Source organism: Schistocerca serialis, chromosome 3 (genome assembly GCF_023864345.2).
Source record: "Schistocerca serialis cubense isolate TAMUIC-IGC-003099 chromosome 3, iqSchSeri2.2, whole genome shotgun sequence".
Lineage (NCBI taxonomy): Eukaryota > Metazoa > Arthropoda > Insecta > Orthoptera > Acrididae > Schistocerca > Schistocerca serialis.
In genome coordinates, this window is record NC_064640.1 from 256362254 (window position 1) to 256379652 (window position 17399).

The 17399-nt window shown below is 39.8% G+C and overlaps 1 protein-coding gene across 1 annotated transcript in view; it reads left to right on the forward strand.

Moving 5' to 3' along the window:
* LOC126470024 (succinate--CoA ligase [GDP-forming] subunit beta, mitochondrial) overlaps positions 1–17399 on the forward strand; it is a 103442-nt gene that overhangs the window by 72337 nt on the left and 13706 nt on the right. Inside the window, 2 exon segments of the mRNA XM_050097508.1 lie at positions 6368–6548; positions 8022–8280. Of these exon segments, the coding sequence (XP_049953465.1) occupies positions 6368–6548; positions 8022–8280 (440 nt within the window).

The following is a 17399-nucleotide window of genomic DNA, read 5'->3' on the forward strand; positions in this document are numbered from 1 at the left end:
TGCCAGGAAGTTTCATATCAGCGCACACTCTGCTGCAGAGTGAAGGAAACATCCCCCAGGCTGTGTCTTAGCCATGTATCCGCAATATCCTTTCTTTCAGGAGTGGTAGTTCTGCAAGGTTTGCAGGAGAGCTTCTGTAAAGATTGGAAGGCAGGAGACGAGGTATTGGCAGAAGTAAAGCTGCGAGGACTGGGCGTGAGTCGTACTTGGGTAGCTCATTTGGTAGAGCACTTGCCCGCAAAAGGCAAAGGTCCCGAGTTCGAGTCTCGATCTGGCACACAGTTTTAATCTGCCAGGAATTTTCAAGTTGGTGGATGTCTATTGTTGGGTGGTTGGCCACAAGACCCAACACCATCTCCTCAAAGTCTGGTGTCTGGACATCCCTTTGGCGGGAAACTTGCTGGCTATCTGTGGTGTGAACTACCCCATCTCTTGTAAGTTGGTATCCAGAGAGAAACTTCTCGCAATTAGGATGATGCTTATTGGGAAAGCATTCTCTGTACAATCGTGCTGCTTTACAGGCATTACATCCTGCCACACTGTACATTTAATGCATGTCTGCCAACTCTCATGTCATTTCATCTCTGTTTATGTGTCATGCGCTGTACACAGCAGCGCACCTCACCACGGACACACCACAAGCTGTCTGATGCAATGGACAACTGATGCCAGGTATAGTGGTATACGTGCGGAACAGGTTAATGTGCTGGTGTGATGCTGTCATACACACATGCTATGGACTAAGTTGTGTACAGTATGTCTGTTTGGTGGTAAGGTGTGTATGTTGTTTATCACCTGCTGCCTTTTCCAGTGTACAACAGGCAACTGGGATCACTGAGAGAGTGCAGCTGAACTGCATGCACTGTTGCATCACGTGCATCATGATGGGGCTGTTGCTTTGAAAAATTACTATGAGCTATGTTGTTGTTATGTGGTGTATACAGTGTGTATACAATAAATGTGCATTTCTGACCATTGGTTTCCTATCTCAGTATAATCGCTTGTGGACCCACTATCACCAGTTTCAGTTTGATCCAAAAGGTTTGAGACGCCCTGTAGAAGTACAGAAAGTGATGACTGGTATCCACAAAAACCCACAATTGATGATGACTATATTGTCTTCTATGTATGCTTTGGGATGTGGTGGCTGTAATGTGCCTGGAATGGAATTTGAAACGTCAGTGGTGTCAAACCCTTTCACTCCATCTTGTTATGTAGACAGCTTTTGATACACATAGCATGAGAAGACTGCTTTTAGTATTCTTATAGCAGAATGTGAATGCAGGAAATGCCTATATTACAATCCTTGTATGTTGTACAAACTGTTTACACACACTGAAATGAAATGGAGCTGTTAGTGCTCTTAGAACAAAAATTGGTCAAAAACTATGTGAGAAAGGCCTCTTGATTATTGTATCTCTGGCATTAAGTAGGCAGTGGAATATATTAAGAAAATAAAAGTCAGAGTAAGAAAGAAGTACTCTGTGTATAGTAAAACATTTTTTAATAATTTAAGGAGTAAAGTTATCAACTCACCATATAGTAGACACACTGAGTTTTTGCAAGCCACATAAACAACACTGAGAACTTTGCTAGCTTTTGGATGAATCCTTTTTGTGATCTATAGAATAAACATACATACATATGTCCACACACGCCTGTATGCCTGCAGTTTTTCATTTTATTTTTATTTTATTATTTTATTTTTAAGAATGCTCCTAGTTTTTGTGGTCATGATATTACTTGTTTAATTAAGATGCTCTCAGAGGTCCACAGGTAAAGATCATATTAAACAGCAAAACATCTTGAGCAGGAAACAGTTTCTTTTTTGTGTGACTCGGCTGCCACAATGTAGCAGTGTGGGCGTGTGTGTGTGTACATATTTGTTTTTGTGTATGTATACACTATTCATCAGAAAAAGCATTGCCCAAAAGCTGGCAATGTTCTCAGTTTTGTTTATATGCCTTTTGATGACTCAGTTCCTCTAATATTCAGTGAGTTGTAATGTTTACTTCTTAAATTGTTTACATTCCACCAGGACTTCCCAAAATATTTTCTAAGATGCTCTCAGGAGTTCACAGGTAAAGCTTATATTAAACAGCAAAACATTGTAAACAGGAAGCAATTTTTTGTATCTGTAATATGTAAAATAGATAGCTACATGAGGAATTCCAAAAACCATTAAAACATAAATGCAGTGTTAAGACAACTATTTTAGCAAAATAAGTTACTTTTAGGCAGCATAGAAATTTCATGCAAAAAAACAGTCTGCACTGGTATTTAAGTGCAGGTATTTTGTGTGAAATTAAGATGATCATTAATGTCACCAGGTGATATAATGTGTCCTGCAAAGGTGTATCTATGAATGAAATTACTCACATCCAGAATTTCATGTTTGAAAGAACCAGCTTCTGATTTGCATTGCAACTATACTTCATCTTTTGACATTAATATGGTATAGGATGGTTTGCTATTCACCACATGAAGTGGTATTGAGCAGTGGACAGAGACATTAAAAGTGCATTTAAAAGTAGATTAAGCTGTTAGACACAGTTCCTCTTCAGATTTAGAAAGAAACACACACATGGCTGCTTTTGTCTCAGCCTGGAGACCTAAATCAGGATGGTAGGATAGAGCATGAGCCTCCATTCTTATGAATATGAGGCTAATTTCTTTAAAAATGCACAACTTCATTTGATTTATACCTAGTGTACAATGCCGGAACACTTTAGTTGAATGAGATAGTTAAAAGTTCGACGTTAATTTTCCAGCTCAGCATATCTCTCTCTCTCTCTCTCTCTCTCTCTCTCTCTCTCTCTCCCTCCCCCCCCCCCCCCCTTCCTCCCCAACGAGCAACGTGTTCAGGGTCTTTCCATTTCCCACAGTGCTTCACAACAACGAAAATAGAACCCTAAGAGCTTTTGTAATTATATTTTTGACAGTATATTGTTGTATTTTTATGTGACTTGCTGTTACTCAATAACTCAAAATGTTTTTTTTTTTCTTCATATTTCTCTAATCTAGCTTGCAAATCTCTAAATGCTTTACTGTATGTAAATCAAAATTATGTTCCTCCTTTAAGCACTTTTGCACAACTGAGGAGGTGATTGGGAAACATGAGCTGCTATATTGGGTGAAGAATGCGTTCAGTAACTGGAAGTCATCAGTGCAGCTAGTAGAAAAGTATTTCGTTTCTTATTTTTTAACTACAGCAAACACTTTCTATTGCCTCCTGTTAAGTCTCCTATTATCAGTTAACAAGCTTGTATAAGCTTACTGGAGCTTCTAAAACATTCTCTGCTGTGAGGGAGACAATACGGTGTATGGAAGATTGGAGTATATTAAGTGAGAAATACTTTCTATAATGGAAAATGTAGGCTGGACTCATAGTAAAGAATAGCTTGCAGCACACCACATAGAGGAGACATTAAGCAGTGGACAGTCGCTTTTAAAAATAGACTGTTAGATACTTTTTAGCTGTCGGACCAAGCCTTTCATCAGACAAATAAAACGTGTGGGTGTGCGCGTGGTCACTGTCATGTTAGGGCAGTGTGGCCCGCCTGGGTGAGTAATAATTTTGGCTGGGGTGGGTAGTAGGGATACAGAAGAGATAAGAAGTGGGGAGGAAAGGGATAGCAGTGTAGCATGGGGGGGGATGCTGTAATGGTGCCTGTGGTAGTGTGCAGAGATGTATGATGGAAACAGTACGGTGGGCTGCTAGGTCAAATATCAGGATGCTGTACTTGGGAGGAGGATGCGTTTTTGGCGGGAGGGGGTGGGGGGGGGGGGGGGGAGGCGGAGAGAAGCGAAGCACAGAAGGGAAAGGACTATGCTGGGGTGGGGAGTAGAAGTCGTGCGTCAGGCAGGAGTGGAGAGAGGGAAAGGGGTAGAGGGATGTGGAGGATAGGAATCCTGAGGATTACGGGAACGAAGGGTATTTTTCAGGGAGCATTCTCATCTGAGCAATTCAGAAAAACTGGCATTGGTGCAAAGAATCCAGATGACATAGGCTATAAGGCAAATGGCATAAGCTGTAAGGCAGTAATTGAAGTCAAGCACACTATGTTGAACTGCATGCTCAGCAACTGGGTAGTACAGCTTTCTCTTGGCCACAGTTTGGCAGTGGCTGTACATGAGGACAGAGAGGTTGTTGTTGTAACTGCGACCAGGACAGTGGTGAGGTAGCACTGACAGAAGGCGCAGCGGGACCCGTGGAGAGGCCCGCGAACAACAACACAACGGAAAAGGACGGACACGACCAACATAGGACAGAACGAATACGACAAGACCGAACAACAGAGTCACAAGGAAACAAACTCGTACACGAACCAGGAAGAACGCAGTCTAGCTCAAGCGAGGTGTAAACCAACGTAAGCGAGATAAGACTGACTGGATGAGTGAGTGGCCGGCGCTTAAGTATGCCCTCGGGGGCGCCGCTATTGGCCGCTGGGGCCACGTGTTCCATTGTGGCGCCCCCACACTGAAAGCGGGCCAGGAGGCGCGCGCCGCCACAGCTTATGGTGCAGAGACCTCTATGGGTCTTCGATGTCCATGACGTCTGGCGCGGATTCAAATTCCGCAGCGCGCGGTACCAGAGTTGTTAGTTGTGCCCACATAGAAAGCTACACAGTGGATGCATCTAAACTGATAAGACTACGTAGCTGCTTTTGCACGTGGCCCTCCTTTGATGGGGTAAGATATGCCTGCGATGGGACTGGAGTAGGCAGTAGTGGGAGGGTGTATGGTATAGATCTCGCATATAGGACCTGGAACTGAAAAATACTCGGGGAAGACTCTCAAAACAGCATTTTATCATCATGTTGCAGCAGTTGTGTATGATTCAGTTTATCAACAATTAAATGGGAATTTACTGCTAGTTGCACAGGTAACTGTTTTTGTAAAACTTTTTAATACTGCGTGAGATATACTTAAAATATTTCATGAAGCTCCGCACATTAAATGGAAGCATCATAGTAAGAGACAGTGCCTCAGCTGTATGAAAATGAAATAGTGCTGTAAGATTCAGGTGAAGCCATCAGCCTCCACCTCCCTCTACCCCTTTCCCTCTCTCCACTCCAGCCTGACGCAAGACTTCTACTCCCCTCCCCAGCATAGTCGTTTACCCTTCTCTGCTTCTCTCCTCTCCACCCCGCCCCCCGAAACACACCTTCCTCCCAAGTACAGCCTCCTGATGTTAGACCTAGCAGCCCACCGTACTGTTCCCACCATACATCTCTGCATACTATCACAGGCACCATTACAGCATGACTTTTCATAGCACTTTTTTGTATGATGTCATACCCGTGAAACACCCGTATTTGGCTCAGTTTGTTACTTTTATTTATTGCTTTTTTGATGTAGTTTCTTGATGCACACTATACTGCTTGTAGTTTTGTAGTGAATTCTGTTCACCTGTTTTATTTTGTTGTGAGTTTGTTTAATGGTTACCATCTGTTCTCTTCTGTTGGCAGTTTCTCTTTGTGATTCTCTGATTATAATTTTTCTGTGTTAATGGTTCAGAGAATGTAACTTTGCAGAGGCATCGCGGTAGGTACTTTTAAGAGTGTGAATTCTCCAGCCTTGTCTTTTATAGCATTTAAGAGTTCTTTTCTGAACCCGTTTCATCCACTTGATATTGGGAACTTGAACTTTTTGTTTTCCAGCCCTAAGGAGGGAGCAAAGGGTGAAAAGAGTGAAGGTTGTTTATCATGAGCCAAATATAGCTGCATATTCATTTGTTAGAGTTTGAGTGTGGTGTGTGGGGATTATATTTCTCTAGAGATCTAAAATTTCTAAAAAATCTGTAAGTTCTAGCCTCAGATTATTATGTGCTCACAGTGTAGTCCTATTTAAGAATTTTTGATTCCACGTAGTGGAGATATGACACTTATAATTTGACTCTCACATCTTGCTGGCTTGATGACTAAAATGGTAGATGATGATGATGATGATGATGATGATGATGATGACGATGATGATGATCATAGATATTTCTGTTTGGGAAGCTGATAGTCAGGTCAGATAAACTTCACTTGTTCTTTATTTTTTTGTGATGGACAATTTGTGTTTGACTTCCCAGTGAAGAGCCATTTATTTTTTGGCTCTGTAGTAGTAGTAGTAGTAGTTGTTGTTGTTGTTGTTGTTGTTGTTGTACTACCTAGCTGCACAGCTACAGCACCCAGCACATTATGGATTCCCCTTTTTTCTATGCTTGAAACTCTTCTATTGTGATTATGTCTCCTTGGAGGCGAGTATTTATATTTTTGTAGAAAATAATGGACCATTTTTACAGTTACTTAAGAAGTGAATATTTGCAAAAGTCTTCTGTAACTACTTTTTGATGATCAGAATTTCTTGACTTTTTCAGGGAACACAATGGTCCAGTTATTGTTGCGTCACCATCTGGTGGCACAGATATTGAAAATGTGGCAGAAAAGACACCTCATCTTATAAAAACTGTACCAGTTAACATATCAGAAGGTGTAAGTGATGAAATGGCTAATACTATAGCAAAATTCCTCGGATTTGAAGGTGCTAAAGTAAATAAGGTGAGACATCTTTCTAAAAGAAATAAAAAAATTAGTAAACCAGATTTTTCTATGACTGAATCTCACTTTTTGGTGGAAGACTGTTGAGATAGGAAAAAGTGGTCACAGGAGAACAATCCCTCTCTCTGCTGACCAGTCCAAACCAATGACTTGATTACTGAGGGACTCGTCAAGAAAAGTGAAAACAGCTGGGTTATGTTGTGGCGTGGCCCCACCGTGCATGAAACTCCAGTGCTTGTGACGTGGAGACTAATTATTCTGAATCCATTCAGTACTGACCACTCCCCACATTATAAAAAAGCCTCTTAGGTTTCTGATCAATAGTGCAGCTCAGTCAGTTTTGTGGATTGGTGTGGTAATGCACAACACAAATACGTAAACCATATCACTAGCTCTGTTCATGGAAGGAAGGGTGGGTGGGAGAGTGGGTGGGTGAGTGAATGCTTTCAGCAACTTCTTTAGAGGCACAAAAAAAAACTCAAATTGGAAAAGATTCAGGAGGATTTTGGCCATTAAATATCAAAAGGAGCCATTCTGGTGTTTGCCTGAAGAAAGGTATGGAAACCATGGGAAACATCAGTGTGGATGGTAGCAGCAGTCTCTCAGATACAAACTAATTGCCATAAGCACTGCTGGAACACACTGTCATTTGCAGAACTAACGAAGTGTAAATGATCTGCATGTGGATCAATACAACCAATGTTAAACCTTGAAACTTATTGGCAGATTAAAACTGTATGCTGGTCTGCGAATTGAATCTGAGGTTTGTCTTTACCAGGAAAATATTTTACCAGCTTAACTAACCAAATAACGAATTGCTATCTGCCGTCACAGCTTTATTTTCATCAGTACCTCATCTTCTCATTCTAAGAACATTAACTCTTTCACCATCAACAGCCAATAATTAAAAAGAAGCTAACTTTTTATTTCTGGAAAAAAGTTGAGTTCCAAGTGCTAGCAAACAAGAGTGGCATTTTAATGAAGAGGGATTGAGAGATGAGCAGCAGTAGACATTGACCACACAATCCAATTAAAATACAATTATGTGTACTGTTCATTGGTTCTCGTTGATGTAATTGTGAAAGAAGACTGCTAGTGCAGTGTTTTGCTGTTGGCCACACTTGAAGACTTTACAATGAGACCTACTAGCTAATGACACTAATTGAAATGTTAATCATACAAAAGTGTGAAAAATTCATGTGCTAGAAATATGGAAATAATGACTGCAGCAGTCTGAGCTCAACACGTAGTAATATGGATTCTGACAGGCATAATTCACCTTTCAGAAGTGTATAAACATGTAACTAATTACCATCTCACTTACATAGTAAATCGTGATCAGTTAGTTTGATGGCCTCTCTAAGGACAGGTATCTTTTTTCACTTTATTTTGAGATATTTCATTAATATAATTGTTAAAACAAACTATTTATGATAATCTTCCTTAAAGTTGAAATTTTTGTACATTTAATAGGCTGCAACAGAAATTAAAAGGCTGTGGGACTTCTTTCTTAAAGTGGATGCAATTCAGGTGGAGATAAACCCTCTGGCTGAAACTGTTGAAGGAAATGTTGTTGCAGTTGATGCAAAAATCCAGTTTGATGACAATGCAAAATTTCGACAGCAAGATATTTTTGCGCTTGACAACACGTCTGAAACTGATCCAAGAGAGGTGCAAGCAGCAAAGTATAATTTAAATTACATTGGAATGTCGGGTAACATTGGTTGCTTAGGTAAGTTTTCTGGGTGAACTAATGCAAAGTCTGTTGTATGATAGCATAAATTTAAAATAAATGTAGTGATTTGTTATCATAAAGTGCAAACTTTAGTTGTATCTTTGTGACACACACTTGAACAAATAAAATTTAAATCTTGATTTGTAAAATATTATGAGAAGGAAAGTTTCCACTCACCATATAGCAGAGATGCTGAGTCACTGATAGACGCAACAAAAAGATTTTCACGCTTAAAGCTTTTGGCCAATGGCCTTTGTCAACAATAGAGACATATGCGCGCGCACGCACACACACACACACACACACACACACACACACACACACACACACACACACACACCTGCAGTCTCAGGCTACTGAGTGTGGTTTCAGTTGCCTGAGACTGCAGTCGCGTGTGTGAGTTGCGTTTGCATGAGTGTATGTTTGCGTGCATGTGTGTCTATTGTTGACAAAGGCCATTGGCCGAAAGCTTTAAGTGTTAAAATCTTTTTGATGTGCCTAAATCTTTTTGATGTGCCTATTGGCGACTCAACATCTCCGCTATATAATGAGTGTCAACTTTCCTTCTCATAATATTGTTACATTCCATCCTGAATTTTCCAATGTTTGATAAATCTTGATTTGTGCTCTTCTAGTTAGGGGGCACAGGTATTTGAAAATAAGTGTAAAATGGAAAGTGAAGAGACATCAATATTTTGTGTTATATTTTCTTTTTAAGGCTGGTACAATGTGACACAATTGGTTATACATCCTTTTGTAATTTCTGATGTTGACAATAATTATTATTTGGCTAGTGACTAACTTCAGCTGGAACAGGGAATTAATAAAACTACTGCCCTGGCATTCACTTGTTACATATTTTCCTTGATTAGTAGGAAGATTCAACAGAATAACTGCTTATAATAATTAATCTTTATTAATGACAGGCAGACAGTCTGCCGCTCATGGTCTTGCGGTAGCATTCTCGCTTCCCGAGGATGGGGTCCCAGGTTCGATTCCCAGCGGGGTCAGGGATTTTAACCTGCCGCAAGATGACTGGGTGTTGTTGTGTTGTCTTCATGATCATCATTCATCCCCATTACGGTCGGAGGAAGGCAACGGTAAACCACTTCCATTAGGACCTTGCCTAGTACGGCGGTGTGGGTCTCCCTCATTGTTCCCTGATGCTCTGTCAAGAAGCATGGGACTTCATTTCCATTTCAAATGAGAGACTGTTCCATCATTTATCGCCATTGTCAAGTTCATCTAGAATGATGTGATATCCACATTATGTTGTTAGTGAATTGTCTAATAACTGTCTATGCTTTGATTAGACAGTAAATAATATAAATATATTGAAAATAATACATTAATTATCATTTTACAGTAGTTTGACAGTTCTACTCTCAACATAAACACATAATGCCATAAGAGTAGAATTGTCAAAGTACTGTCAAGCCGTAATTAATGTATTATTTTCAGTATATTTACTTCATTTATCATCTAGTCAAAGCACTGACAGTTATAAGACAGTTCCCTAACGATGATAAATGTCAAAACAGTCTGACATTAATAAAGATTAATTGTTATAAGGAGCTATTCTGGTGCATCTTTATCTGATGTGTATTATGCTGCTGGCCTTACAGAAGGAAAAAATATTTTTCTTGGTTTGTATTGCACACAGGAGTTTGACAAAATAACATAAACAGATATATGAGGTAATGTAAAGCCATATTTGATATTGAAAACGCTCTAAATCTTTGTGGGACTTGATGCATTTAATTCCTATTTGCAAAACTAACAAAGTGTAAATGAGTCTCTGCTTTGGATCACTGCAACCAACACTGTTTCTTAAAATTTCCTGGCAGATTAAAACTGTGTGCTGGACTGGGACTTGAACCTGGGAATGGTGGATGAATCTTATAATATTTCTCACAAAGGATTTGTTTAAATTCCTTGAAAGGTGCTAAAATAGAATAGCAGGTCATTAACTGTTTTTTTTTTCCTTCTTCCATGCAATGGATTAATAATATGTAAATATGGTAGTTGTGGAATTGAAGGAAGATATGTTAGTTGGTCAGCTTCCTCATCATGAGTAGGGCCATCATGGTCTGGGAACTTGCAATTTTCTCCAGGAAACAAGGCCTCCACCTGCAACATTAAGTGAAAATGGTTGCCTAAAGTGATTACACAGGCCTTATATTTCCTTTCATTGTCAGTATAGAGGCCCACTAAAATCACAATATGACTGCTGAAACCATTAAAACCTGCACCTTTCTTTGCATACGAAAGAAGACAATCTGGATTGCATGCTACATCTGGTATTCTCAGTATATTATCATCTACTATTACAGGGGACAGTGGAAAAGTAGAATCCAGGGACAATATTACATGTATGTATTGATTGTAGTATGGGTAATCTCTTTGTGCATGACAGAAGCCTATTCGTTGCATTTGCCTGGTTTGCAAGAGGTTTGGAAGTAAAAGCTGTACCATGAATGTTTTGTCAGTGTAGTTCCTGTTGAGTTTTGATTGCAAGAGTGTCCTTTGGACATTTATTCAGCCTAGCAATCACATTTGTGAGAGCAGTTTACCTTTTACAGGCAACATTTCTGTATGTTAGGTGGAGGATTAGATAAAAGACTGGCAAATAATAATTGCAAGGCTTTTTTAGGACACTGTCATAGGAATCACTGTATTGTGGTGAACTAATACCAGGTAATAAAACATGGACCTACTGGGTACACAGGTCGTCATCGGCAGCAGCGGCATCATCAACTATTTGACAGCCACTGCTGGTCAAAAGGCCTTCTTCTAGAATTTTCCATACCATACAGTCTTCTGTTATACACATCTATGGAACTTGTGCAAGTTTTTAGTGCCCTTTATTCACCCATTTTCCATCAGGTTATTGCCTTGCACTTTTCTTATGTCTGGAAATCAAAGGGATAACTTCTATGGCCCGTCTAACATTCATTTGTCTAACAGCATGTCTTGACCATCTCAATTTCATTTTCATTATGGTACTCCACAAGTGTCTCATGCCAGTCTGTTTACTGATTCATTTCTTTTCTCACTTACCTCAAAACTGCCAACATGTATCTCTCCATTGTGTACTCAGGAACTTCCAGTTTCTGAATGGTTTCCACATTATAAGACTACAACTCACTACCATAAATAAAAACTGGTATTACTGACTCAAAAAGTTCCTCAAAATAAATGGAACCCAGACGAAGGGCCTTTCCATACTCGTTGTTCTCTTGAGTCATTTAGATAACGACATGCAAATGGCCCTCTGTGCTATATTAACCTCTAAAGACAGCTTGTTCCTTCGCTTGTTTAAAGTATAATTATTTAATGGTTCATGATAATTTTAGTTAATATCATGAACATTACAGTTCAGAAGCTTATATGTATATAGTTCTTTTTAGATATTATCTGTCCCATTTCTTGTGAAGTAGAAAAATTATAGCATTATTACAGTTTACAGAAATTATCTTCTTTTATAAAAATACTGTAAAAACTTTGTTAGTTTCTTTTTGATAAATTTTCTGCTAACTAATCATTTTGATTCAGCCACCTTGAGGGATTTATCTTTTTCACACACCTTGAAGAGCTTGTACACCTCAGCTGCCAATACTTACAGAACAATGTCACTTTCATTATTAACTATTTGTGTTTCTGATTCGTCATGTGAACTATGCGTGTGGTTCGAAAAGTTCTTGGAACGGAATAGAAAAAAATACTTACATCTCTGAAACTTTTTATTTTTCAATGTAGTTGCCTTGTAGATTAATACATTTGGTCCAACGATATTCCAGTGCCTTGATCCCATCTCAAAAATGCGTTTCCTCCAGGCCTGCAAAATAGTTGTCAACTCTGTCTATCAACTCTTCATTTGAAGTGAATCTTCATCCATCAAGAAAAATTTTCAGTTTTGGGAAGAAATGGAAGTCTGACGGAGCCATATCAGGTGAATAAGGTGGTTGTGGCAACAATTCATACCTTAGTTCGTGTAATTTTACCATGCCGGCGGCATGCATTTTTGATCCAGCGTCAAGAGTTGCGGCACCCATATTGCAGGTAATTTTTTCATTTCTAGTTCTTGAGTTAAAATGTGATATACCCTTTCAGATGACATCTGGCACTTTCAATCGCCGGTCCTCCATGACCATTTTTTGCACTGTTGCAATGATTTCTGTTGTAGTGACACATCTTGGCCGACCACTGCGCAGATCATCATCTAAGCTCTCGTGACCAAATTTAAATTCATTTGTCCGCTTGGCAACAGTTGAATATGAAGAAACAGAGTCCCCCAGTGTATTCTGGAAATCGGCATGAACGTCCTTTGCTTTCATACCTTTCTTTACAAAGTACTTAATTGCTGCTTGAATCTCGTTTTTTCTTGCCCCCCTCCCCCCCCCCCCCCGCCCCCCCCCCCTCCATCTTCGCAAATCACTATGGAGGAGCAACAACAGAGCCATGTCACCACTACAACTCTCTTCCGAGAGCACTGACATGGTGCATGTTTACAGGCAACAGTCCAATCAATATCACGTGAACAACTCTTTGCGCTAGTGCTTACCACTTGTGGTGATTCCATGAACTTTTCAAACCACCCTTGTATACTAACATTTAAAAAAGTTTTGGAATGCTTGTGCAACATTTTCTCTGTTGTTAGTTGCTGTGCTGTTTGCCACCTTAATGGAACCAATATTGGTTTCTGTCTTGTTTTCTTCATACTCTTTATTTTACTTTATTTTTTATTTTTCAGTTGTATGATTTTCAGTTGAGTTTTCATTGCACCTTGTCATATCCTATATAAGACATTTATTAAGAGTTTTATTTAATTCAACATATGCCCTTATCATCATGTTATTGTATGCTTGAAACTGTTGTTATCTGTTTGATAGCTACCTTATACCGTTTGATACTTTTCCTTTCATGTTCTTCATCCCTGCTACGTCTTTCACCATTTGAATAGGCATTTTTGTTAAATAATTACCTATATGACCTTCATTTTCAAAAACGTCAAATTTTTGCTTAACTTAATGTGGTACCTCTCTCTGTGCTTTGATAAATTTTAAATTTGCAATCCTAGACTACTTGCCTGATTAGTACATTTCTTTCTAACTTTTTATCTAATTTTACTATGCATCTTATGAGTCTACTTTCACTTGCAATTTGAAAGTGGTTTAACAACGTCACATCATTCCTTAATTATGTGATAAAACATAGTCATTTTCATTTTCAGTTCAATTTGTCCTTGGCAGTTCCAATGTCTGTTTTCTTCTGAAAGAATGTGTAGATGATATTGTTGCAGTCCATTCTGCATTTTCCATTCTTTGTTGATAATAAAGCCTTCACTTCATTATCTGTTCCTCCGTAGTAAAACACATCCTGATTGTAATCCAGTTTGTTGTTAATTTCTTCACCACATTTCTATACCTCTTTTATGTCTGATTTTATGTTCTTTAATTCCTCTTTCAACTCTGTTAACCTGTCATCAGGTTCTAGAGTTCTGCTGTTAACTGTTCCCAAATGAAAAGTGGTAGAAGCAGAGGAATTTTTAAGGTATGTGTTACTGTCTAGCTAGCCAAACTTTGTGTTGCAAGGTGCAAGCAAAGAAATAGATGGGCATGCCCTATGGCATGAAGCCATTGTCTAAGTTCTTTCAGTCCAACTCTCCCTATAAGCTTTCGCCAAGGCTGGAATATTGACATCTCAGGAACTCATGAGTCAGCAGGGCCTCTGAGCAATCGTGTTCATTTTACACTAACCTGCCATGGCCTTGGGAGTTTGAAAAGACGTGTGAACAGCTCTAAATCACAGCACAGCTATGCTAATTACAGTCTCAGGCTGGACCTGAGTACTTCAGAATCTTGGAGCATGGTATCAACATAACCTTTTCACACCCTAATAAGATGCCAGCATTGAAGTGTTGTGACCTGGCTCTAGCTAATCTTGTAACAGATGCATACCATATAGCTTGTTGAATGTAAGATCAATACTAAGTTGAAAGCAACAAACTTGGTAAAGAGCCCAAATCAGAATCGATGAACAAAAGCCACACTCCACAGGGTTACAAATCAGAGTTCGGGTCTATAATGTGAGGTAATAGCTTTATTCCTGCATTTGAGGCAGCTTAACTATGGCTCCAGTAATGAAATAAGGACTGTTTGATTCATCTGTTATACCAGTTATTTGCTTTTGATAGAGTGACCTGTAGGCATAGAGCTTATAAATGTGGAACTATGAGCCCAGGAATAATATTGTCACTACTCTCCGAACTGTCTTCACATTTCAGGAGTGATGAGATATTAGATCCCCTCACTTATACTGGTTTGTGGGGCTGCTAGTACGAGAGGTGGAACTAGGAACAGCAATTTACGAGGGGAGGGTAGGCGAGCATGTTTACCAGTAGGTAGCTCACAACTAATGGTGTGAGCAAGACCTTGGGCACTTGTTCTTGTGGCACGGATCTTCTTCAAATGGTGCCTGTGGTTGAATCTCTGTATCTTCTCCATAGTCCATTGTTATGATGGTCTGGTCAAAGGGGGAGAGGAGGGGGGGGGGGTTGAGATGGGTGGAGATCATAACATTGTGTCAGCAATGGCAGAAATTAGTAGCTTTGGTGGGTACTGTGTGGAAGTCTGGCAGGCAGCAATCATGACCTGGCCTGGCTGGGAAGCGTAGCTGGCAGTGGTTAGTGCTGTTGGATAGTTACTTGGGCCCTGACGAATTCACATTGGGAGTGTAACATAATTTAGTTACTGTAGTCAGAGCTATGCCAGTGTAGCATGAGGTGCTAATATTTGGGCACTAACTCTAACATTAAGAGCCTCTCTCATCTACAACTACACCTAAATCTACATCTACGTACACGATAAGCCCCCATACAGTGCATGGCTGTGACCAGCAGCGTCCCGCTAGAGTCCAACCTGGTGTATAGCCATACGTGAGTACCCATATTAGAGAGCCCATTGAGGGTGGCTGTGAGAACAGGGTTCGCTGAGTCAGGTACAGGAGACTGATAAAGGTATGGTTAATGTGCCTGTGCAGAATCTTCATTGGGAAACAGCCATGTACTGTGGTGGATCTATGTGAACAGAGGAAGCATGTCGGAGCTTCCACTGAAGTGGCTGTTGTTGATTTTTGTTCATTTGGGTCTGGATTGTCCTGGTCAACCACTCTGCATTTTAATTTGATACAGGATGAAAAGAAATGGTGGTAATGTGTTATGCCACTTCTTTGGCTAAAACAACAGAGCACACGTAAGCCCCTGTTAGTTACAGCGATGTGTAGTGGTGCCTCAGTGGTGAAGAGAGGCACTAGGGCCTACTTTGCAGCTGCTAAGGTCATTCATGACTCCCACCTAACATGTGGGAAATTAGAGAGATAGCATCCACAACAAGTGATGACATAGACATCTTAGATCTTCAGTAGCTCTACAGCCCTTGGTGAGCCTTGGCTTCTTCAACAATCTTCCTCCACACTTCTCGGTTATTTGCTGCTCTTTTCCACCCCCGGACTCCCATACTGCTGATATCCATTATTACCTCATCGATCCATCTTCTTCTAGGTCTCCCTTTTCGCCTAACTGAATGGATCATACCTTTCATCATTTTCTTTGGCATTCTATCCTCTGCCATTCTCTCCAAGTGTCCTAGCCATCGTATTCGCTGTGATTTAACAAATTTTACTATGTCCCTGCCTTGTATTAACTCCTGTAATTCAGCATTGTAGCGTATTCTCCAGCCTTCTTCCTCCCTTATTGGCCCATAGATTTTGCGTAGTATTTTCCGCTCAACGCTCCTTAGAGCATTTTTATCGTGTTCTGTCAATGTCCATACCTCTGAGCCGTATGTGATAACTGGGCGGACTAGGGAATTATATATTAGCAATTTAGTTTTTCTTGTAACAAGGCTACTTTTGAAAAGCTGCATATTTGCAAAGTAAGCTCTGTTTCCTGCTTGTATTCTTTCCCTTATAGCCTTTCCAATACTGTTATCATTTGTTATTAGGGCTCCCAAATAGTTAAAAGAGGACACTCCATTGAAGCATTTCCCATTGATGTTTAGGTTTTTAGGGGTTCTTCTGGCCTCAGATTGTGACATTACCATATATTTTGTTTTGTTTACATTTACTATGAGGCCAATTTTTAAGGCTTCTGTTTCCATTGCCCGGTATGTTTCTAGGAGTGTATTGGTATTTCTTCCTACTATAGCAATGTCATCAGCGTATGCACATATCTGGCTAGTTTTCATAAATATGGTGCCTCTTTTGTTGATTTTATTTACTGCACTATGCAGGGCAATGTTGAATAGGACAGTGGAGAGGCTATCCCCTTGCTTCACACCTTTATTAAAGTCAAAGCTCTCACTTGTTCTGCTAAGGACCTTTACTTTTGCTCTTGTCTCTGTCATTGTCATTCTGATTAGTCTTATTAATTTAGCACATATACCAACTTCTTTCAGTACTCTGTATAGTTCTTGCCGAATTATGCTGTCAAAGGCTTGTTTGAAATCGATGAATAAGAAATGCAGATCTATATCATATTCATAGAACTTTTCCATCATTTGCCTTATCACAAATATTTGATCAGTTGTTCCTCTGCCCGGTCGAAAGCCACACTGATATTCCCCTAGTATGCCTTCTGCACACTTCCGTATCCTTTCGTTTAATATACTTGTGAAGATCTTATAAGCTGTACTTAGGAGTGTTACACCTCTATAGTTTTCACATGCTGTTCTGTCCCCTTTCTTATAAATGGGGACTATTATTCCAATTTTCCAATTATCTGGCATAGTTTCTGTTTCCCATATATCTGATATTAATGTGTGCAGTTCCTTTATTACAGCCTCACCACCAGTTTTTATTAATTCAGCAATTATGCTGTCTTCCCCAGGGGCTCGATTGTTTTTTGACTTGTGCACAGCCTGGGAGACCTCTTGTAGTGTTGGTTTTCTTGCCTCATTGGTTTCATTGTCTACTTCCAGCTCCACTCTTCCCTCCTGTGCAGCTGTCTCTTCATCTTCTAGGCTGGTGCTTAGTGTATCTTTGAAATATTCTGCCCATCTTCCCACTATCTGTTCTTCCTCCCTTATCATTTTCCCATCTTTACTGGAACAGGCCAT